General features: G+C 39.1%; 1 protein-coding gene across 1 annotated transcript; it reads left to right on the top strand.

Annotated features, from left to right (window-relative positions):
- The first annotated feature begins 14,259 nt into the window (after positions 1-14,259).
- Positions 14,260-20,893, top strand: LOC309507204 (uncharacterized protein). The gene is made up of 11 exons (XM_082181310.1): positions 14,260-14,845; positions 16,608-16,755; positions 17,030-17,123; positions 17,395-17,692; positions 18,226-18,403; positions 18,508-18,584; positions 18,679-18,859; positions 18,954-19,202; positions 19,673-19,844; positions 19,945-20,090; positions 20,396-20,893. Exons 1-11 carry the CDS (start codon positions 14,549-14,551, stop codon positions 20,572-20,574), a joined length of 2,019 nt encoding a protein of 672 aa, XP_082037436.1. The 5' UTR covers positions 14,260-14,548; the 3' UTR covers positions 20,575-20,893.
- The last annotated feature ends 4,358 nt before the right edge of the window (positions 20,894-25,251 follow it).

Below are 25,251 nucleotides of genomic sequence, written 5' to 3'. Positions count from 1 at the left end.
AGACATTAAATTCCTAAGCACATAACACAAGAACACTTCTCTTTAAAATACAAACAAGACTTGGTATTCTATTACATAGAACTAATATCTAACAAACACACACACATTAATACGAGTTGCAGACAGAAAGGAAGCAGGGCTCCAGACTGCGACAAATGGTCGCATTTTGCGACTAAAATTTGAGAGTGCGTGACTGAATTTTACATCCATGTACATTGTTACATTACATTTTACATTTACATGTGCAACCAGTATATTGCTGACAGACTATGGTACAGAGGAGCTGGACTTCCTGCTAGACCACATTTCCTCTGTCTTAACAAGGTTAGTGACTCTTTTTAAATTATCATAAAGATATAAAAAGTATAACACAGAGCAACATTTCAAACATTTACTTTGATCCTTAACCTGGATTGTTTGGTCAGTTTTTCCTTTCACTCTGTTCAGAAATGGTTGTTTAGGCCTACTTGTTCTAGTGGAATGTTATTAGCCAGTGCCCCTAATGTTTACATACATTCAAGTATTGTTTGTAACTGTGAAATGACCAAAAGGTTACTAAGCACATTGTTACTAAGCACTTTTTTTATTCTGAATGTATGATATATTTGTTTAATATGTGTACTGTCATGTCAGTTTACCTTGTTGTTGCATCTTCAAAAGTGCACAATAAAATGTGACACTGAATTTGAAACAGCACATTGTAATTTCTGCAGCTATTATCAAAGTATTTATTAGTAATACATTGGAAACTAGTAGATTTGGTTAGCATGTTGATTTACAGTGTGCGTCCCTAGATTTTCTGGTTGTGCCCCTAAAATTTTAAGTTGGGGGCCACTGTTGTCAGGTTTCGTACAAACGAAGCAGGCAAGATGGTAAGTTTGATATTTTAATAGCAGAATGGATCGGACACAGCGTGAAAGGTGAGTAAACAGGAAGTAGATAATTGGATGAAGCTTAACTGAATGATAACAAAGTCTCTCTTTCTCTTGCAGATGCAGATGATGAAGATTCTCTGAAGATGGACTGAAGACAGGCTGAAGAAGATCGGGATCGACGGTAAGTATGCAGGTAGGTGAAGTAGAGAGTCTGTGTGTCATGAATAGACGAGTATTGACAAGACCAGACCAAGAGTGAGTGACTGAGTGCTGCATATAAAGGTGAGCTGGTGATGGGATCCAGGTGACGGTGATACTACTTAGAGGAGAGTGAGTGCAGGTGTGCGCCAAGGAGGATTCTGGGGAGTGTAGTGCAGAGACAGATGAGGAAGACAGACGGTGGATGTGACAACTGTGCTCATAGTGAAAAAAGTTAGTCAGGAGCCCTGAAAAGTGTGGAAAGAATGAGTTTTAAGAGTGAGATGATGAAATGCCAAGTTTCTAGCAAAATATGCTAGCCGAACTTAGCCCCGCCCGCAACATTTGAGGTCGGGAAGTTTGGTCTGGGCTTGATCCGTTGTGGATCAACTATGCTCGAACCAGAGCTGTTCGGACCAATCAAATTGTCAGGGCGTTTTTTATACGATGATGGACAGATGATCAACAGTAACGTATTCATCCACGTCACAAAGAGCGCTTGGGTTAAATTCGTTAATAACAAAGATGGCTGCCACTGGAGAATTCAGGTGTAGATTCCACCATTGCGTCCATTACATAAGATATTCACACATTAGCACATTCATTTTACAAGAGGAACAGAGAACGGCGATCAAAGCATTTCTCGATTGTAAAGATGAATGAAGAACATGCGTCACTTATTTTCATTTTCTTTCCTGGTTCGGTTGAAACACGCCCCATAATCACAGCCCAATGGAGCAGTCTCAGACTCAGATTCTAGTCAGAATATGAGTCTATGATGACGTCAGGCTAAATATATGCACTTATAAGACATGACCTGAATGAACCAACAATCATTAATTTAACCCATCTATAGTTTCTTAGGTGGGTTATTAAGTTTTATATCAAGGCACCAGTTCACTAGCCTGGTTAAAACCAGACCCTTCTCAGTTGAAACTGAGTATAGGGTCTGGTGAAGCTATGTAGACAAATCATTTCCAAAGGGGCGTCACCAACCGACGTAGCTCAAATTCCTCTGGGCGCAATTGGATAGTCATAAAACCAATCAGATCGATGAAGGAGATGACGAATGCTTCGAGTGTTGTTCTTTGCTCCGGTTTTAACGAAAACGGTAAGTTTAAATCGCTCAAAACAGACGCGATAACTGATTCGTTTATATACTGTCTATGATTCGAACGAGTGATGTTCCACGGCGGCATCCATCTTTTTAATGAAATCTCCTTCAGCGTCGCTGCGCTGTCGTCATCATGTAAATCCCTCCCCAAACGTTTCTGATTGGTGCCGCGATTTCGGCGGCACAGAAATGAGTTTGAATGGGCTCTTCTCCAGACTATCCTGGAGAGAGAATTAAAATTCGCCAGAAGTAGTCTGGGTTTTCCCAGGCTACCAGTTCACCGGAGTCTGGAGGCTACTAGCGTTTGTTGCGTTCCTTTACTCAAAGGGGTTTTCCTTTGTCTGCGTTCGGGTTCACTGATTGGCTGGCGGTCTAACCTGGATCGATGTCTTGATGACAAAGACATCTGGATTGATGTCTTGAGAAGTCAATCACATGGAAAGTCTTTGAATGAATGAATGAATGAGGCATTTATATAGCGCTTTCATATGTACTACTGTACACCCAAAGCGCTTCACAATCATATCAGAGATCTCTCCTCACGGCAGCCACAGTACAACGACGCCAGTGCACTCACCACACACCAGCTATAGTAGAGAGAGAGAGAGAGAGAGAGAGAGAGAGAGAGCACCCCCTGCTGGCCTCACTAACACATCTTCCAGCAGCAACCTGGCTTTCTCAGGAGTCTCCCATCCAGATACTATCCAGGCTCAACCCTGCTTAGCTTCAGTGGGCAACCAGTCTTGGCCTACAGGGTGATATGGCTGCTGGCGTTGGAGTTGGAAGCGGGCTTTGCAGTCAAATTGTTGACCGAGACCTTCCAGCAAAACGTACCTAGGACCGAGACTCTCAACGGAAAAGAAAATAAACTAAATAAGAGAAAGAAAAGTGAGGCGAAAGTAGTTAGATGGGTTGAATGAAGCGGTTTAACCCCTTCTGATCTTGAGTTGGGTTCTTTCGTCTGCTCGTCTACATGGTCACTCGTCTGTCTGGTTACTCCGTCATGGCTACTCCATGACTATGTATCTTCTAATGCATTCTGGAATCTTCTCTAGCGAAACTAAGGCACAGGTGTAAAACTCAGTTCCTGGAGGGCCACAGCCCTACAGAGTTTTGTTCGAACCCTGCTTCAACACACACACCTGCAGTTTTCAAATAAATCTAAAGGACTTGATTAGCTGATCAAGTGTGATCCCACCTCTGTTAATTAACCCACCTCTGTTAATTGGCTTAGTTTATCAGCATCCCACCTCCACCCCATCTCCTCACTTCTAGTTCCGTCTACTCTTACCAACAGGGGGAGTACTCTGGGTTCGGGCAGAAAATCCGAGCTCGAAGCCCTCCACCCGGACAGCACGCCAAATCCGCATAACCTTTACCATAATAATTATATGTAGATGTGAACTCATGAAACCACCACAAATGCCATGTGAAGCACTTGTGCTAAGTATTGGCCCATTCTTCCTCTTCTGTGAGAAGGGGGGACTCATTGGGCCCAGTACCTGTTTTATTAAATGTTGTCCTCTGCAGTGCTATTTTCCTTTTAGCAAGGCTGGCACAGTCCTGCCACTTCTTCCTGACCTCCTTCCCTGATCTTTTAATGCCCCTAGTTGAAGTCAGTTTTGTAGCAATATCCTCCCAGATTTTTTGTTTTTGTTTATTTGTATGACTGCCCTTAAACCTGCTGAAAAAATATGTTTGTATAGCTCCACCTCCTCTAAAATGACATTAATCTCCTCTTTTTGAAAAAAAGTTTTTTTTTGGTTCAGCCATTTTGCTGTAGGTTTGTGCTTTTATAGATTATTGGCCTCATAGAAATTGCACATCACATGAAAACAATGAGGCTAAAAATTTCATAATACAAGCAAGTGCTACAATTACCAGCCATTCTACAAGGTGACATTTCCACACTTGACAAATGGACAGCGACTCTTAAAGGGTTACTCTCGCCAGAATCGAACCTAGGCTCTTTTTGTTAATCTACCCGAGTCAAACATTCGTGCAAAAGCATAATCTGAATGGAAACTCCACTTTTAAGTTTGACCGTATTTTCGTTTTCGGTCAAAATGCCTTTTGAATGGGAGTGAATGGGGCACAACAAAGAGAGCATCAAAATCACTATTTTTAAAACAATAAGGAGGCTCAAAACAACATGAAACTACTTGAAGTATCACCAGGGGCTCTACATATGAACTAGAGCATTGACAACATTGTTTGTGTGCACAAAGTTTGCTAAAAAGAAAGGTTTTGTATGACTTACACAGAAGAGACTTTGTTTCTCAGCACATGAAAATAAACTACTTACCGTGATCTCAGACTGTGCTTAAGTGGTTTCTCCACTGCATGGATCTTCATGTGTAGATTAAGGTGAGTTTTAAAGGAGAAACTCGTCCCGCACTGATCACACGTGTGCGGCTTCTCTCTGCTGTGGGTCCTCTCATGTGTTTTCAGAGTTGATGACTGACTGAATCTCTTGTCACAGTGTGAACACTTGTAAGGTTTTTCTCCAGTGTGGATCCTCTGGTGCTGTTTTAAATCGCTTGCTGTAATAAAAGTCTTCTCACACTCAAAGCACATGTACTCTCTCACACCAGTGTGTATTTTCTCATGTTTATGTAAATTAGACAGCTGTGAAAAACTCTTTCCACACACAGAACATGAATGTGGCTTCTCCTTCGTATGAACTGCCAGGTGTGTCTTCAGGCCTGATGCCCTAAGAAATGTTTTGCCACATTGATCACATGAGAACGGCTTCTCTCCGGTGTGGATCCTCATGTGAACATTAAGGTGTGAAGATCGACTGAATCTCTTTCCACATTGATCACATGTGAACGGCTTCTCTCCAGTGTGAACTCTCATGTGTCGCTTCAGGTCACCTTTTAAAGCAAAAGTCTTCTCACACTCAAAGCACATGTACTCTCTTACACCAGTGTGAGTTTTCTCATGTTTATGTAAATTAGACAGCTGTGAAAAACTCTTTCCACACACAGAACATGAATGCGGCTTCTCCTTCGTATGAACTGTCAGGTGTGACTTCAGGTGTGATGACCTAAGAAATTTTTTGCTGCACTGATCACATGAGAACGGCTTCACTCCGGTGTGGATCATCATGTGAATCTCAAGACTTTGTTTGGTTGTGAAACTGTTTCCACACTGAGTGCAGGTGAAAGATTTATTGGCTCTTCTTTTCTTTAAAAATGTATGTTTGGTCTTTGAGCGACTCAAAGGTTTTTCTCCAGGTTTGACATGATGTTCCTCCTTCACTTCACTCAGTTCTTCACTCTCCTCCTTCACTTCACTCAGTTCTTCACTCTCCTCCTCCACTTCACTCAGTTCTTCACTCTCCTCCTCCACTTCCTTCGGGTCTGACAGGAAAGAAATTTTTTTATTATTTGTTATGTTAAATTTATTTCCATCATTTCAAGGCCGTTGCAGTGTCTGTAGAAACTTCATAAGCTCAAAGTGTAGAGTGGCCGCAGCTTTAACTATTTTTAAAGTAATTATTTGTATTATCTTTAACTGTGTCCTACATGTTTCACCCAACCCTGTTACTCCTGACATGATTTTCCTCCTTTTAAAAACACAGTATTTCTTAAAACACACAGGAAGTGACATCATCTGGGCACTTTCTACAGCATGATGGGAAGACAAGAAAATAATCTCATTCCATTGTCTCAGTTTTTACACAAACTGTAGCATTGATTGTATTCATCAACCCTGTTATCAAAGTTACTGTAAGAAGAATCTCTATAACTATGAATAACTTGTATGATATTTGACAAATACAACTTTATCAGTAAGTTGGTGTTTACTGACTATTCCTAAAAAATAATAATTTTGTAAACTATGTTGAAAATGACTAAAATTCTGGTAACGTTGTTGCTACTTGGGAACCAGATATAAAAGAAATGTAAAATAAAACAGTTAAAACAGTATTTAGCTTGATCTGATGTTGACAATCAATATAAAAATGTCTCAAACCTCCCTTTACTGACCATTTGTTGAAGAAAACCCAGAACATTCTGTACCGTTTCATAGTTGAACTGTTTATCTAAATGTGATGAAGTGCTTGAATGTTTCTAACATGAATGTTCTTCAGCATCATGAATGAATGGAGAATAAACACCAACCTCTTTGTTCTTCAGGATCTTCAGTGTGTTTCATTTTGCAGGGTTCTGGATCACTCATGTTCTCACTGTCCTCTTTAATAAACTCAGTCTTTGCAGATTTCAGCTCTTCCTGATGCTTTCATGCTCGTCTTCACTTGTAGCTGATGGGAATTTACAGCATTTATTGGAGAATTACTGTGGGAGGAGCTTCACTGATGATGTGATTGTAGTGGGAGGAGCTTCAGTGATGATGTGATTACAGTGGGAGGAGCTTCACTGATGATGTGATTACAGTGGGAGGAGCTTCACTGATGATGTGATTACAGTGGGAGGAGCTTCAGTGATGATGTGAATGTAGTGTGAAGAGTTTATCTGCCAAAATCAAAAATATATAAGTTACTGAGTTTGTTTTTATGCTCATGGACATCAGAATATAATAATGTAAATTCTTCCAAATATAAATAATGGTAAGAAAAACAGTTGAAAGCATAAACAGAAATAAACATAGGCTACTGCTAGATTGAACGAACAATGCCAAACCCAGCGCTGAGGGAGAAAAGGTTTCTCTCAAGTTTATTAGCATCTTTGTCTCAGAAGCAGAGGTGGACAACGTACACAACTTCCTTACTTGAGTGAAAGGACAGATACTACTGGTCAAATATTACTCCGGTACAAGTAAAAGTTGTAAAGACCGATTTTTACTTAAGTAAAAGTACAGGAGTACTTGTTTTTAAAAGTACTTTAAAAGTACTTAATTATTAAAAGGAACTTTCAATGCATTGTTTTATTATTGTTGCATTGTTGTGTGTAATACTTACACACTTACACTTACCTCTGAATATATGCCTGCCTACCGTCAAATCAATATCACATGTATTTCTAGAACACAGTTCCAGTGGGATTGAATGTGAGACTGAATAAGTCACTCAATAACGTCCACAATGGTTTCGGACACCCAAATGGCTGTTCCCTCAAATAGTGCCCTATTTAAAGTGTTTTGGCTTTTAGTATGAATATGTTAGCCTTACTGTTATCTATAAGCTAGTGTGCACCAAAACAATGACAACATTCGCATTTAGGAGACCAAACCCAACGTTGAAAATGAAAATCAACGGCAGATTGACATTAATCTCCAACGTTAGACAGACGTTGTATTGTGGTTGAAAACGAAAATCGGGTTGACGTCAGAAACCAACATCAGTCGGTTTCTGACATCAATTCGACTTTCATTTTGCAACCCCTGCAAAAATGCAACCCCTGCGGGTCCCTGTAACCAAAATCATCCCCTGTCTGACATTACTACTTTCTACTCAAGGACCTGACAGAATTGTAGTGGAGTAAAAAGTAAGATATTTGTCTTTCAAATGTAGTAGAAGTTAAAGTAAAAAGTTTCCAGAAAAAATAATACTCAAGTAAAGTACAGATACTCAAAAAGTGTACTTAAGTAAATGTACTTTGTTACTCTCCACCTCTGCTCAGAAGATATAGCAAGAATATGAGGGGAGTTACAGAGAGTTAACCAATAAGATAGTGTACAACTTACATCATATATGAATAATATACATTGAATAACAAGGTCATATACTGTATATGGTCAGTTTCTGGCTATCCTACCACATGTACATTAGTAGCCTGGAGGACCCTTATACTGTGTTCATAATAGAGAATAGGAGACAGTACCTTCTTTCAGAACAAAGAAATCCCTCTGTTATATGCTTTTGCTGAGACTACCATACTAGAATTTCATAAAGCTACATATAGTAGGCAACAAATCCCCTCAGTCTGCTGACACCAATGAAATGAGCTTTAAGTGTCAATTTACAGGAGATCTGAAGACATCAGCATAATAAATGAGGTGAAAACCGGAACTATTGTCATGAAATAAAGAGTGTTTTCAGCAGATCTGTTAATATTGATGAGCCTCAGACTATCAACACTCATTCAACAAGCCATTCAGGATCATCAGCAGATCATCTCACTTTATTCTGAGTGTTTGCTGTTAGAAACACATTAATTGAGTCAGGATACATGATAAAAGCCTGTAAAACTGCTATATTGAAAGATATCTTACAATATAACATAAATCATCAATAATAAAACAAAATAATTAAATAACCTCTCTTTATGAACCTCTTCAGGGGCCGTATTCACAACGAATTTTAAGGCTAAAAGTAGCTCCTAACTGGCGAATTTAGGAGCAACTCCTAAAAATAATGGGCGTGTCACTCGTAACTTTAGGACTCCTAATTTTTTTGACTAAGAGTAATTCACGAAGCATTTTAGCCCTAAAAGTAGCACCTAAGCCTGGGATAGCTTAAAAGAAGTCGAGAGGACTCCTAACTCACTAAGACTCTAAGGCCCGCTATATTGGTCCAATCTGCCGGTTCGCCAATACACGGGGAAGGTATCATGTGTTCTGTCCTCACTCATGCAAAGTATTGGTTGGTTAGATTTGTAATACATTGATTATATGTATTGACTCCATAAATGAAAGGTTTTAATAATATCTGTGCCTCACTAAAAGTGAGCGAATGTTTGACTATTCCTTTAACCATTAAATGAACAATGTCAAAATCAGTTAGAATAACCAAATGTAACAATTTAATATTTCAGATATCAGAGATTAATTCCACAATCAATTCAAATATCTAGAACATGGTTATACATTGGTTACACCAAATAATCTTACCCAGCTTGTACCAGAGAGAGAGAGAGAGAGAGAGAGAGAGAGAGAGAGACCACCTATTCCATTCCTGTCCAGCAAAGAAGAGCCCAGAGACCCGGAGCACACCTTCCTTTATCCCCTTGACCAGGTAACATGGGGGATGGGGGAGGCCACCCTCAAAATGGCTTCTTATTCAACAAAAGGGGGATGGCATTATCTGGACCAGTTTTCTCTAAACTTCTATAAACCTTATTTCCTTTTATTTTATCTATCTGGATATGAGATATCTGTACCACTCACTTTGAGACATTTCAAATGACACCAAAAACATAACAGTCAATGATAAACATTCACATTAAACCATGTTCTTGTATGAGTTGTTCTTAGTAGTGTGTGAGAGGAAGTCAGGCTGTGTGGGGGAGGTCGAATGTTAATTAGCCATCAGCAGTGGTGGAGCGTCAGGGCCAGCAAGGCCTTCTCTGCTGGCCTAAACACTATCAGAATCACTGGCTTGCATTGATGTAATATTTTTTTTTCCTGTGAATGTGTATTAAATGATTCCCAATAGTCTATTCTCTTAATTTCATAGCTTTTTTCTTGGTCGCGCTGCTTCCAGTAGTGTATTTTTATGTTAGAGCTTTTATCCAATCATATTTCAGTCTCAATGTGTTGCCACGATCAAATAAATCTGCCTTAAGGCCTTCAGAATCAATCGTGCAGGCGCCTGTTGCTTAAAAAGAATGGCAACGTAACGGTGCTCTTTAACCAATCAGATACTGATATCAGATTTAATCAACCAATCAGATTTCGAGATGGCGACACTGGGGCCATCTAGAAGGCTTAGAATAACGTCAGCCTTTTCACGTCCTTTCGATTGGATGGTCAGAACCCGTGCTATTATAGCTAGTCAGAGCAAACCGCAAACGGAATCTGTACAGTACAATATATAAAAGAATGTATAGCGATTAAATACAGCTTTTTTTTGGCATGTTTGGCGCTGACTGTCCCTGTGTCCACTGCTTCTGTCGAGCGGACATTCTCAGCCCTAAAGAGAATTAAAACGTATGACAGAAATAAGACTGGACAGACTCGACTTTCAGCATTAACCTCCATGGCGATAGAAATGGAATTGTTGGAACTGAAACGTACAAATAACTTGTACAACAGTGTAATTGAAGTCTTCTTGAGAAAAGAAAGGAGAATGGATTTTGTGTACAGAGAATCAGTTTTGGTGAGTAGGCTATAATGCATTTTATTTAGCCTACATTTGTTTATACAGCGAGTAAAACAACTAGTTTGGCTAACTCGGGCCCTGTTTTTTGCCCCATTTTTTCTGTGCTGAATATGATTTATGTTTTATTGTGAATTTATGATCGAAAAATATAATTTTTTTATTTTCATAAATTATATTATTTAAAAACTTTTTCATATTATCAAAATCGACTTTTTTAAATAAATAAATGTGGGTTTAAATTTTTTTTTTTTTTATGAAAAATACTTTGTAGGCTATATATCACCTGAAAAGAAATGTACTATATTTTTATTGTTCAAAAGAAACATTTGGTAAACTTTTGCGTTTTCTTTCGTATAATTTGCACAAAAACACACACTTTGCCTTCATTTAAAATTGAATTGAATTTAATTTAAAACAATTCCGTGGTCGGAGAACTCAAACGGTAGCTACTAAAAAATCATCGACAAAATGCACGGAAAACCGAGAGCAGATGCTTCTGCTAGTGTGGCGCTGCTGTGGCTGGTTGCATAGCAACGACAGACGCCATGGGAGCGCAAGCAAGACCATAGACAGTAATGTTAGAGCAAGACGCGCTTTTTAAAGAAAGTGACGCGTTTTTAGACGCGATATGTGAACGGCCCCTAGGGTTTTTTGCTTTAGTAATGGCATTAATTCTCGCTGCATGAGAGATACCGTCTGTGATGCAACAGCCTGTTGTACTGCGTTTATGTATAATATTGATGGTTTATATAGTCGTGGCGTAATAATGATGGTAGCCTATTAAGAGGTGGATTAATTCCACTGAAGGCCTAGGTGTGAAATGCACGCCCCGCCACTGGCCATCAGGGCCTTTTGCTTCATGCAGGCCTCAACCAGTATTTTCAGTCTTACAAGACCTATTCACAAACCGCTTTTTGTGGCATTTCACGTTGCGATGTTTTGAAATGCATATGCGGCGGCTACAGGAGCTTCCGATCGCGAGGTAACAATTTTGCATTGTAGGCATAACTAGGGATGCAATAACGCCACCAACAACAACCAAAACTAGGCTACTCATTACATGTAAACTAATTGTAACGTTTCATTGTGAATCAAATTAAAATGTTCTTCTCTTTGCAAATGTAGGCAGAGGCATATAGTGACAGATTAATTAAATAATGTTGCAAAGATATTGCATCAATCCATATGTTTCATTAGGCTACTAGGCTATTTGTTTTGCCTTACTCTTTATTCGTTTAGGCTATTTATTCAGTTATTCATCATCTTCCGTCCTTCGCACTACTTGTGAAGCGCACGCATTCTCAGACCTCTCACCTGTCACTCATCATCGTAGGGGAGGGGTTTGGAATCATTCCCGCGTTACAATCATCAGCCAATCAAGCTGGTCACTTCAGTCAAGCTCGTGCATGAGTATGAAGTCATCCATAGCAACGAAGACTCGCTCTTAGTTTAGGAGTTGTCATTTTTCTTTACTAAGAGTAGGTCTGAAAGACGTTGTGAATAACTTTTAAGAGAAAACTCCTAGCTAAAATCTTTTAGTGCGATTTAGGAGTACTCCTAGTGGTAAGATAAAATGCTTTGTGAATACGGCCCCAGGCAAATAACTACAACACATAGGCCTAATATGTGAATCTAAATATAGTTTGACTTTATAATAACTATTAATTGCAATAAAGTAATTCCATCATTTACATGTTACATATTCATATGTACAGAAACTGACAATGATCATACAACTCTTAAAGGTGTCATGACCCACATTTTGCATTTTTCCACGAGAATCAATGTATGTTATGATTGCCTAACGATTATACACTGGCCGGGAAGCCGATATTTAAAAGTGAAGCGTTTGTTTACCTCAGGGTTTGTAAAATATCCCACGTGCACGCGCACTCAAATACATAGTTCCCACATGACGTCACAACATACGGGCATTTGCCGACCCGGCGCCATTTCTGAGGGCAGAACACAACATTCTTACAATGCAGAACATGAGAAGAAGAAGCTGAAACGGAAATTTTGTGATTAAAAAGTGAAAATGGTCATCTCCTGCTGGGTCAATGGATGTTCCAATCGTGCCGGAGGTTCAGTTAAATTTAGTTTTTTAGCGTTTGCCGACCCGGCGCCATTTCTGTGGGCAGAACAATAGTAGAAGAAGCTGAAGCGAGTTAATTTCGTGATAAAAAGTGAAAATGGTGATCTCCTGCTGGGTCAATGGATGTTTAAATCGTGTCGGAGGTTCAGTTAAATTTGGATTTTACAGTATACCCGTCATTAGACTTCGTGAATGTGAGAAGACTAAGCTTTTGTCAGAACAACGACGGAGGTTATGGCTGGCGAGGATAAACAGGAAAGAAACTCCCTCAAAACACGCAAGAATTTGTTGTTTTTTATTGCGAGTGTACACAAATATAAGTTAACACTTTGCAGTTTGAATTATGTCCTGTATGAACAAAATGACGAGATATTAAAAACATACAAAAACAACATTGTTTCCACTGTTCGATCGCGCCCGCGACTCTCTCACTCTCACACACACATTCCAGCACGGCAATCTCAGATTATGTCCCTAAAGAACCCGCGTATAAAGTAGTTCCGCATTACATTAATTAATTTGCACGCGAGTTTTATTTATTTTCATACCGTGTATATTCATATTCATGCACATATTTCCAGGCTCGGAATTGCTCACATGTATTAAAACTCCTAGCCAATACCAGATAATGATACACATGATAATACTGTATCTGAGGCAAAGCTGCATAATCAGTAGCCTGACTACGTCAGACTTCGTACTTCCGCTCAATTTCATTTCGCTTCTGTACTCAGTCTGAGACAGCGTCATAGCTTTCCGTTTTCCTCCGGCCTGAAAACAGCCGGGCCAATCAACGAACAGAGGGCGGGCTGAGAGCCGTGACGTAGACGCTGATTGTACCGTGGATGCATAGATTTACTTCACATAATCTGCAGAAGTCGTTCACAGCCATGTTCACTCCGGTGTTTCGCTCGATGGTTTTTGTTTTCGCATCATATGTGTGTTTACAGTGGAAGTTAGATGCGGCTGAGCATGCGCATAACACACGCCGTAACCAAACATTATGTGATTGGCTTACGGGTAACCAATGATTTTAAACTTCAGACAAGCGCCCCCCCGCGAGAGAGAAAACACTTCTCTATTATGCCATTCCAGACTCTGTCTACGAAGCAAAGCGAAGTAGCAGAGTTTGGTATTACCAGGCTACATAATCAGTGCTCAGTGCTTCCTTTGTTAGCGCATACGGATCCACACCATTTATGACTGAAATGTTCGCATTGTACCTCTCTCTGTCTTGTGTTAATAGAATCTCTTTATAATCTCTGTCACTTTGTCTCTTCATGATTTTCGTAATATTATAAATGGAAAGAAATATTCGAAATTTGCTTGTAAAACTCATAGACAGTATGGTAAAACATTGTAAACACAGCAGCTTTTGCCCTCAAAGATGGCGTCTCCGGGGAGGTCACGTGACATTAATTGGCCTGTGGGAACTATGTATACGAGATTTTAGGCTTGTTCGACTTCATGCAGCTCTGCGCAGACCGATCGGTGGCTGACTTGAAGCAGTGCATGCCGGTTAGACATTTTGTCCGACTTGATCCAGCGCCGACGCCACGTGACTGTGACGTATGCCATCAAAGTACCGCGAGAGTGATTCGAGAGTAGCCAGAGAACTCAGCCAGCGCAGCTTCTCAAGAGCGGCTGCACGAGGGCTGATGACGACACAGCTGTTCCACGATTGGCAGGATTCACTGCATGACAACGATCACGTGTGTTTCGTGTTTATCCGAACACCTTTAGTTCCTCTAACGCTCACAAATCAATTTTTTATAACAGTAAACACTCTTTTCATGTAGTTGCGATGTTATATTGTGTCATGTTTATTAAATTAAAACTGATTAAAAAACGTAGACTCCACTTCATTGATAGTAACTTATGTTGAACTTTATTCTTGTTCAAACAGACGTTGCATGAAGCTGTACATAAAGTATTGAATGAAAATGTCTCTGAAACATTATTTGGCAAAAATTGCATTTATTTCACTTCAGCTGTGGTAAAGTATGCAAACACCACGTGAGCGGTCACTACGGGAACCAGAAAGTGTCCGACTTCATGTCTCCGTTTGCAGCTCCTCCCCGCCTGCACGCAGCTACTCTCGCCGATCGGTTACATCCAGCCGCAGCCGATGTCGAACACACCTTTGGATTTCTACCCTGGCTTGACGTCAGGACGGTGGAGGATATGCCATATATGGACAGCGCAGCAGGAAGCCACGCCCTACCCCTCTCCCCCTCATATTCATTCGGCAAAGAAAGATGGAGAAACCAAGTGCACACCTGCGTTGCTCTGTGGTTGACTGCCATAAACAGCATTCTAATGTGTTTTCTCTACCCAAAACGGACGAAACTATCAGGGATCAGTGGATGAAATTCATTTTTAATGACGCTGTCCCAACAACCCTTTCAACTGGCCTAACGTTTGGTGTCTGCGCTAAACATTTTACACAGGATTCATTTAGTAATTTGGGACAATATCAGGCGAAGTTGGCCTCGAAGCTCCGTTTGGGAAAAGGTGCCATCCCCACCATCAGAGACCTGCCTGAAATTGAAACGGTAAGACTGTGTTTTTATTGCTCTACTGTGTGTACGTTAACAAACATCAGCTAACTGCTAATGCGGCTATTGTATGTAACGTTAGCTTCGAGATAAACACGGTGAATGGACTCTACGAATGCTATCCACATCTTTCCACTTTGTTTTACACAACAGTAGTGATGGTACAGGAGTCCATGGTCAGTGGCTAAAACTGTTTGCTAGACCATATCGCATATATGGATATAGTTCAAATTTGCGCTCTGCTCCCCGCGCCTCCGCTCTTCCTTTTCCACTCTGCGTGCGTGTTTAGAGCATGTTATGTTATGAGAGATGAATTATGACTACTTCAGAAACCCCAGCACAATAGGAACTACCAGACAGTGACATTAGTGTACGCTGAAATAAAGTCTTTCACTTCAGAAAAACTGACTTTCTTGTCCTGTCAGCCGTTATCCTGTGCTCGGAGCGCACACTCAATACACGCGTAAATGCGGAGGCGCCCGCGCTGTGTATCGCCTCACTGATCAAGGGCAAAAGAAACTACGAGCATGCAACGCCGTTACGTTGAAAATTACACGAAATACGCTGATTTCACGCAGCCGTTATTTTGAAATCGAAAGCGAGGCTCCGGTGGGAAGAAAACCGGAAGTGTCGCCTTTAATCACAGGAGAGTCGTGAATGCGATGGCGTATTGTTGTGTTTAATGATGGTGTGTCAATTCTAAAAATGTACATACATTTATTTCCTACTTTAGACTATATACAGTGAAATTCATTTATAAATAAAATATTTTTTTTATATCTAATTCAGAATGTAAAAAAAGAAGCAGGAATGAACTATATACATATCCTATATTGAATACCGGTAGTAACATCCAATAGTGTAAATCGCGGCAGCAGCTTCAGGTTGGTAATCCAAGGCATTGTTGTTTATCTTTACTTCCGGGGTTCTTCCCACCGGAGCCTCACTTTCGATTTCAAAATGGCGGCTGCGTGAAATCAGCGTATAAAAGTAAAGCAGGTATGATTTTCATTATATTCAACAGGAGCAGTTTCCATGTTTCATTAACAGTAGGCTACTTGTTAGTATTGTGTATTCACCATGGTAACTGTTGTTTCCATGTTAACCCCCAAATGCCACTATTTTTCTTTGTGTTATTTTTTGTATTTTTAAATGACTGTAGTGGCTCATACCAACATTGTATTAACAAAAACTAGTTTGGGACTGCTATTTAATAGCTTTAGCATAGGCCTAATGTTTATTTATTAGTACTAGTCTTTACTATTAGTCATATTCTTACAATTCATGTTAAGTAAAGGGGAAAAGTATGTATATATGTATATATGTGTGTGTATATAGGCAAGTTATAACATGTTTACACAAAATGTGTTTATATATATTCAATTTAAACTTTGATGATCATAATTAATCAATCGCAAATAACAATATGGGCAATTATGATTTTTGTCATAATCATGCAGCCCTAAGGTGAAGAAACCTGTTTATTATTTATTCATTTGATTTTGCAACTGTTCACTGAAATAGCTGGTTTCAATAAAACTACTTTTAACATGTCATATTTGGCTTTGACTGAACATTTGCTCTCAGTTTGCTGAAAAAAATATCGGGATATATTTCGTATATCGATATTCAGCCTAAATATATCGAGATATGACTTTTGGTCCATATCGCCCAGCCCTAATAATTACACTCATATTTTTTTTATTTTTTTTTTGAATTGTAATTGTTTTTTTTTATTATTTCATTATGCCATTATTAGGCTAGCACATCTCATGCAGTGTCTGGTACCAGTACTGTCGTTTCATCAAACGTTAGAGATGTTGGCTGCCAGACTGAACCCGTGGTGCTGGCATCAACTGGAACGCAACTGTCTTTTAAAACTTTGCAACCACACTTCCGAAGTGAAGGTATGTAGACTTTAATTTTTTTTTTAACTAAAAAATGACAAAGAGTGTCACATTATTCATGCAAGAACATTTTTTTTTTGATTGTGTTGTCATGTCTATCTGTTTCTCTGCATAAAAGGAACCCAGACAAAAGTCAAGACCACTACTGATGTAGGCATCTGCACATCACCATCTACATTACATCCTGTCCATCCATGGTCCTCAACACCAATAAAGCCACGTATAAAGAGGCCTCGTCTCATGGAGGAGGATGAAGATGTGGCCAGTACTGCAGAGGCTAGCTCCTCTTTTGTGGCACCAGAAGCAGATGACTCCACGTATAACCCCGCAAATTCAGTTAATGTGTTTAGTCAGTCAATGGAAACATTGTAAGTTATTCTGATTTAAGAAAAATTGCCTGATTACTATTCAACATGTTTTTGTCCTATTTCACTAACTGTTTTTAATTATATATCATGTTAATCCTTATGTGAGTACTGATGTATTTGATTATAAACCAGGGACATTTGTCTGTATGCTAAGAACTGCTAAAATTTGTAATGTTTGGTATTCCCTTTTCAATTGACTTGGACCTATATATCTAAACCTGCATTTATACATTGTACTTGCATGTGACTGTTTTCACTTTTGTCAATGTAGGGAAGACACCATTCCCCTTCCTGAACAGTCATCGGCCATTCCCAAAATGAGAAAGCTGTTGGTCTTTGAAGAATGCCTCATGGAGCTTTTTGAGAAGTGCCCAGTGTGTACAAAAGTTTGTGAGGTCAAGACAAGACTGAGAGGTACATTCATGGAAGTTTGGCAGAGATGTCCACATTGCCAGTACCAACGACGGTGGAAGAGTCAGCCAGTTATTGGAAACTCCACACCAGCGGGAAATTTACAGCTTTCTACAGCCATCTACGTGTCTGGTGCTTCTTTCTTCAATATACAGAAGGTATGTCCAAGGAGTTTGTCTAATATTGTTATCATAGCTTCAAAAACCATTAATTGTGGTAATGGAATGCTCTTCATTAAATGGCTGAGGTTGGGGGCTCATCTACTTGATGTTGCATAGTGCAGTGATTAATACCCCCTTAGTCCTCAACGCACACTATCCTTTATATATTTGGTTATCAACAGCAGCAACACGCCTTATTTGGTTTCAATTGGTCTTTCCGAAGCTCTCCAGTAGTCTCCTCATGACCAAATCATTTTGTATTTACTGTTATATAGCAGCAACACTTCAAAAGTCTGTGGGATTGTCTACCTGGTGGACTAAAGTTGAGTCAGCCCTGTCAAAAGGAAGTTTGTTTAAAGTGATACACCACCATTTCTGGATTTTTGTCTTTTCATGTAAAACCCAAATAGCAACACTGCTTGGTATAAGATTTAGACTCACCACAATTTTCTTCTACATATGCAATGTTAATAAAATATGTTTATCAACATGTATACCCATTAAATGTGATTTTTTTTTCTTCATGACAGGTCTTCAAGGCCATGCAGTTGCAGATGCACAGCTACAGACAGTTCCGAAGACATTGCCGCAACTTTATCGAGCCCGCTGTGCTTCACAAGTGGAAGAATGATCAGGCAGCCGTCTTGCAACAGCTGAGTACAGACGGGAGTGCTATTCTTGGTGGCGATATGAGGGCTGATTCACCAGGCAATTGTTTTTATTTTTGAAAATCTTAATACAGGAAAATAGTGGATTAATGCACTTTTTTTGCATTATTTTCATCAATAACATTTATACAATTATGTGTTCAGGACATAGTGCAAAGTTTGGAAGCTACACCATGATGGACTTGAACAAAAACACAGTCATCGACATCCAGCTAGTCCAGGTAACTGACTAAATCACATAAATTATGAGATGCCTTTGCTGTATTAGCCTTAATGTATTAAATGTAATCCACTCATATACATATTTCGTAATAGAGCAACGAGGTTGGAGGTAGCGTTAACATGGAAAAGGAAGGTTTGAAGAGGAGCCTTGCAGTCATCACAGAGTCTGGAATTAAGTTGGACTGCATCGGATCGGATCGGCTCCCCCAGATCCAGAAATTCCTCACTGATGCCAAAATAACTCAGTACTATGATGTCTGGCACTTTGAGAAAGGTGTTTGACATTTACTTATTTCATTCATTATGGCAAATGTTGACCTATGTTTAATTGCCCTGGCAATAATTTTATATTTTCAATGTTTTTGTAGGTATGGGCAAAAAATTGACGGCTATTTCTAAAACAAAGGACTGTGAAAAGGTGAAAAAATGGTTGCCGATGATAAAGAACCAGATCTACTGGATTGCGGCTTCATCGACCTCTGGGCCAGAGAGGATCGCCAAGTGGTTGTCTGTGATAAACCACCTACAGGACATCCATAACCACGATGACCCCCTGTACCCAGCCTGTCGTCATGCTTCACGTGTGTCGACGGACAAGGAGAAATGGTTGAAAGCAGGTAATTTTATTCTGGTAACACACAAATCCAAATGGCCTACAAAATATTGTAATTTTATGAATTCGATAAAACAGATACCTGATTAAAATGCAATAGAATATCTATAATTCTAAAAGATAATTAAATTCATCATATTTCATTCTATTATAAGCAGCAATTATATTTAAAATATATATGTATTTTGTATGTGATCCCCATTCTTATAAGCTAAAAATAGCTTCTGGTGGAGTCCTGTTTTTACAAACAACAATAATAAATTAAAAACCACATAATTTTCCATATGTGGTGTTGTAAAATAAAAACGAGTGAATTTTGAATTGTAAAAACTATACGTAGGTATTATACTGTATTGGTTTCTAAGTATGAACACAGCTTAACCTATAACCATTGTTTTATATTCATCAAGTAGGTCACAATCAAAAAGTTGCATAAAGTTGTTGTCCAATATTTTTTTTTCATCAAACTATTAGGAACACCAGTTCATTATAAGTTGGAGAAGCTGTTTACAAGCAAGAGAGTCCTGAAAGACGTGTCAAAGCTAAGCCCCCATCACCAAACGTCATCGCTGGAGGCTTTTCACTCAGTGGTCATTCGATTTGTTCCAAAAAGTGAGCCATTTCCATTCTTGGGAATGCTATGCAGGTAAATAATAATGGGTCTTAATGTTTGTGAAAATGTTCAATATCGAGCCCCAACATCCGTAATACACAGTGACGACATTTGTGAATTTCTCTTTCCAAAGACTCTACCTGTCTGCGATGCACTATAATGAGAACGCTGACCGTCCACAAAGGCAGGCTGATGGGAAACCTTCATTCAAACTTTACTGGCCAAAAGGAAGAAAAGGGACATGTACAGTAAAGCCACTGAAAGAAGAGCCGACATTCAGTAAGTTAACTTATGAATTATTTATTATTGCACACTGATCAAACATAGACAATATATATATATATATAAAAAGAATGTGATAAATTACAATATAAAATGCAGATGTATAATTACAATTATTTGGACTTGTACAACACCATATAAACAGACTTTTGAAACCTATCTGACCTTAATCTGTGAACATAACATTTACATATACATGTGATGCTGTATTAAAAAAAATAAATTAAAAGTGAATGTTGATGACAATTTAAAAATGGGCTGTTTTGTTTATTAATCCAAAGAATGTCTGTTCTTGCCTTCAGACTATGTGGATGAGCTGATGCACCTGGTTTTTGATGTGGTGTTTCCTGACCCAGAACCTTTCGTCAGTCAGCTCAAGCAGATACCTGTGCCAGACTCACTCTGCTCTCAGTTTGAAGCACCAGCAAAGGAAGACGTTGTAGCCCGCTATGTGTCAGGCTTCAATCGAGCGGGACCCTGAAGCCTGTACAGTTGTGTTCAAAATAGTAGCAGTCCAACATCACTAACCAGATCAATCACTGTTTTTGGTAGAAATTATATTTCTACATGGCAAATAATTTACTAGTAGGTGTAGTAGAGTAATAGAAAAACAACAGACCCAACAGTCATGACATGTATGCTGCTAATTCTGTATAATTGAATCATTAATTGAAAGGGGTGTGTTCAAAATAATAGCAGTGTGGAGTTCAATTAGTGAGGTTAATCATTCTGTGAAAAAACTAGCGTCAATAAGTGGCCCTTATTTAAGGACGAAGGCAGTACTGGACTGTACATGGTGGTTATAGTGCATTTCTCTCTGATTGGAGAGGGGAAAACTTATAGAGAAGTGCAGAAAATGATAGGCTGCTCAGCTAAAATGATATCAAATGCTTTAAAATGGCAACCAAAACCAGAAAGACGTGGAAGAAAACGGAAAACTACCGTTCGAATGGATCGAAGAATAGCCAAAATGGCAAAGACTCAGCCAATGATCAGCTCCAGGGTGATCAAAGAAGATCTAAAGTTACCCGTGAGTACTGCAACAATTAGAAGACGCCTATGTGAAGCCAAGCTATCGGCAAGAAGCCCCCGCAAAGTCCCATTGTTGAAAAAACGACATGTGCTAAAGAGGATACAATTTGGCCTAAAGAGAAATGGCGCAATATTTTGTGGACTGATGAAAGCAAGATTGTTCTTTTTGGGTCTAGGGGCCGCAGACAGTTTGTCAGACGACCCCCAAACACTGAATTCAAGCCACAGTACACTGTGAAGACTGTGAAGCATGGTGGCACAAGCATCATGATATGGGGATGTTTCTCATACCATGGTGTTGGGCCTATTTATCGTATACCACGGATCATGGATCAGTTTGAGTACATCAAAATACTTAAAGAGGTCATGTTGCCTTATGCCGAAGAGGAAATGCCCTTGAAATGGGTGTTTCAACAAGACAACGACCCAAAACACACCAGTAAGCGAGCAACATCTTGGTTCCAGACCAACAAGATTAACGTTATGGAGTGGCCAGCCCAATCCCCGGACCTTAATCCAATAGAAAACCTGTGGGGTGACATCAAAAATGCTGTTTTTGAGGCAAAACCAAGAAATGCAGAGGAACTGTGGTCTGTAGTGCGATCGTCCTGGGCTGGAATACCTGTTCACAGGTGCCAGAAGTTGGTCGACTCCATGCAACACAGATGTGAAGCAGTTCTCAGAAACCGTGGTTATACAACTAAATATTAGTTCAGTGATTCACAAGAAAGCTAAATCTTCAAGCATTTTTCATTTTATACAGTAAATGTTTGACTTTGTAAAGAAAAATGCAGACACTGCTATTTTTTTGAACAGCCTAATATTCCCTTTTCTTCACTTTCTATAAAGTAATAACAAATTTGATAAATTTTTCTTCATGTTTTGATCTTGAATAGAATGTGCAGTGTTCCCAATGCATTTTTGTGTATTGAAATAAAAGTTATTATTAGGATTTTGAGCTTTACTCACTTTTTTAAACACACTGCTATTATTTTGAACACAACTGTATATCCTCCATCTGAATCGGGGAACTCACGGCGGATACGCAGCACCACACATGCAGGAATGACCACCCTGATCTTGTGTCCAAGATGTCCCCAGCACCAACTCACAAAGCACTGATATGATAAGTGCCTGTATTCACTGTAAATAGGATGTACAATGTTTAAAAAAAAAAATATTTAAGTTTGCATGTTTTAAAAAAAATAAAGCAACGTTTAAATTGCAGGTGTTTGTTTCTTCAAATTGTACTTATTGCAAGAACTTTTGTAAATATTATTGTGTTCTATATCCAATTGTAGATTACCAGTAAAGTTGCAATTATTAGTGTACATGCAATGATCAGACTGAACAAGCATCTTAGTTTTCCTATTGTTGTGTTGAATAAGGTTGGCAATGCCAATAATCTTTATTCAATTAGTGTTTACAGTTGCTGAATAAAACTTGCCTTTCACTGCCTCCAATAGGCAGATGTCCATAGTCCTGCATATAAATGTTTCTTGCATTTTGAAGAGAATAGATGTTCAAACACACTGGGTGTAATCCAGGATGCTGAATCATACACATGGGAGGAGTCTGTATCTGATTCATCCTTCTTAAAACCTGTGATATAAATAAACAAACAAAAAAATAATAATAATATTTACATATATGAACTAGGAAAGATGTGACTGCTGGTAGGTGATGTATGATGTCCACCTTTGGGGTCTCCCTGCAGCAGACGTTTTCTCTTTCAGTGGGCATGGTGCTGCAATTTCCACAAGTGCACCTATTCATCAAAAAGAAAAGTGTAACAAGTGTACAAAAAAGTTGGTTACAATGCTTGTATGCAAACGAATGACTAGATGATTTTGATATATCTGTCAAATTACAAAAACACTGCTAGGAGTAGACAAGAGTGAGATTGTGACATTGACACTTTGATGCATAATGTCCACCACAGTGTCAGGAGTCAGGATGGTATTTTAGCAAATGAGCCACTTCACTGGACATTAGTGAATCATCTAATACACTGTGACTCACTGAAAAGTACATAAATATAGTTTAAAATATGATACATTGTTATTATGAAGTTTGCCCTCAGTGATAAACAGACAAGAAAATGATACAGCTATATTTTCATAGAATTGTATATTATATAACTATGACAACATATCATTGTATTGATTTTTTATAGAATAGATAACGATACATAGATAAATAAAACAAACAGTCAAGTAATAATAAACATGAAGAAAAACAACACGTTACCTGTCTAAAGAAGAAAAATATTGAATGTCTAAATAACGTGAAACAAGGCAAAAACAGCACATGATAGTAAACGTCTCATCTCAATAACCACTGTAAGCTGATAAAATAAGTAGACTACATCTCCGTTAATGTAATCGACATTAAATAAAAGGTAAACCTATGTGGGAGAAAATAGCAACAAACGTTTTAGCTCGTTACCGATGTTAATGTATGTCTCAGTCAAAATGATTGTCTTTACCATTCAGAGACATCTTGATGTAGACGTCCTTCCAACAACTCTACATCTTCCCTTTCCAGCTCTGGTTCAGAGTCCGGCTCAAACATGTAGGGTTGAATCCCGTAGGTCGCGGCCGAGTCGGGTTCATTCACCACTTGCGCCATGATGTCAGTTTGTAATGATGCTGAAGTTACCTGCGTGTCAACCCCCCTCCTTCCTTCAACCAATCAACGCGCCCATCATTTGCATTATTAAAATGAGCGTCCATGACAGCCAAAACATCGCATTGATCTCGCGAGACAATAATGCCTTCAGAAATAAGGGTAAAAGTAGGTCTGTGTTTATTTTTTTTCCACTTTTCTTTTTTAGAAGGGCCTGAAAGACTATAATACAGCAGTAGGTATCCAATGTAATACTAAGTTATGACTCCTTTAAATGTAAGGAGTAGAAAGTACCGATATTCAAGTTAAAATGTAAGGAGTAAAAGTAAAAAGTAATAATAAAAATAAATAGTAAAGTAAAGTAAAAATATCAGAAAAATCTACTTGAGTACTGTAACGAAGTATTTGTACTTCGTTACTTCCCATCTCTGTACTAAACAGATTGACTATTTCTATCAGACGTCTACAGAAGTTCTTATTGAGAGTCAACAGATGTTTAGATGATGGTTGAAAATGTTTTCTTTGAGGTCCCCATCATGGTGATCAGCGTTTGCTTTAGTTGGGCTCTTGACCCTTAACTTTTGTTAAATTGCTTATTTTTCAGCAATTGCAGGGGTGACTATCATTCTGTTGCGCATAACCGAGGAACATCTGAGGAATTCTGGTTATCCTGGTTATTCATAAGCTGCCGTTTCACACTGCACATTCCTAAATCCCGGGCTAAAGTCCTTATTTGCGGTGTCAATAATATTGACTGGACAAACACAGCACGTGACCCGTTTACATAAAGGCTCTAGCATTGCTGTCCTCATACCACATTGCTGACTGTAATCAAGTTTTCAAAAGTGAACTTTTTGAAGGCAAGAATGACGGTCTCTTCTTGACACGTCCCCCCAATTGCCCGCGAGCTTCTCCTCCTGTCCATACGGTAATCTCTCTACTGTGCGACAGAGAGTCGCGTGGTTATGAATCAATCGTTAGCCTACTTTTACAAAAACTGCTTCTACAGGGCCATAGCGTAAGATACAAGGTAATGGAGCCTTTTATACTTTTTCATGTTTCTTTAGAAATAAATAATGGACAAATGGAGTCTTTAAAGCCTCAGATGTAAAGTTATTCACAGTCAAAGTGACGCCAAAATGAATGGGAGTCAATGGAATGTTAACAGCAGGTGATGGTCTGCTAATCAATGACAGCGCCCGGGGAAAATTCAGTTTATTCCGAATGATTGCCCCCTTGGGTCCGCCTTGCTCTGATGTCATGCTAACATATGTCAAAAAACTCTCGAGAGCGCAAGGCGGGATGTGTCAAATTCTGCAGTCGAGCGCAGTTGCTCTCCACCGACTGCGCTGATCAAAAGCATGATGGGAAACGACTTGCTGACGACACAGCTTAATGATCATTAGCTAAAACAACCGTGATGAATTGTTCTTTTTTTAAAAATTATTTTAAAACTATGTTTTATGTGTATACGTTATGTGTGAATATTCTCAAACTA

Source organism: Leuciscus leuciscus, assembly GCF_965113295.1.
Source record: "Leuciscus leuciscus genome assembly, chromosome: 1".
Classification (NCBI taxonomy): Eukaryota; Metazoa; Chordata; class Actinopteri; order Cypriniformes; family Leuciscidae; genus Leuciscus; species Leuciscus leuciscus.
The sequence above is the reverse complement of the archived record's forward strand: the minus strand, read 5'-3'. Positions and strand labels throughout refer to the sequence as shown.

Excerpts from the sequence above, each read along its gene's own strand:
- LOC309507204 (XM_082181310.1), top strand. The coding sequence starts at position 14,549 with ATGGAGAAACCAAGTGCACACCTGCGTTGCTCTGTGGTTGACTGCCAT. Across the intron at positions 18,404-18,507 it reads TATGAGGGCTGATTCACCAG|GACATAGTGCAAAGTTTGGA; the intron begins GCAATTGTTTTT and ends TTATGTGTTCAG. Across the intron at positions 19,203-19,672 it reads GGAGAAATGGTTGAAAGCAG|GAACACCAGTTCATTATAAG; the intron begins GTAATTTTATTC and ends TCAAACTATTAG.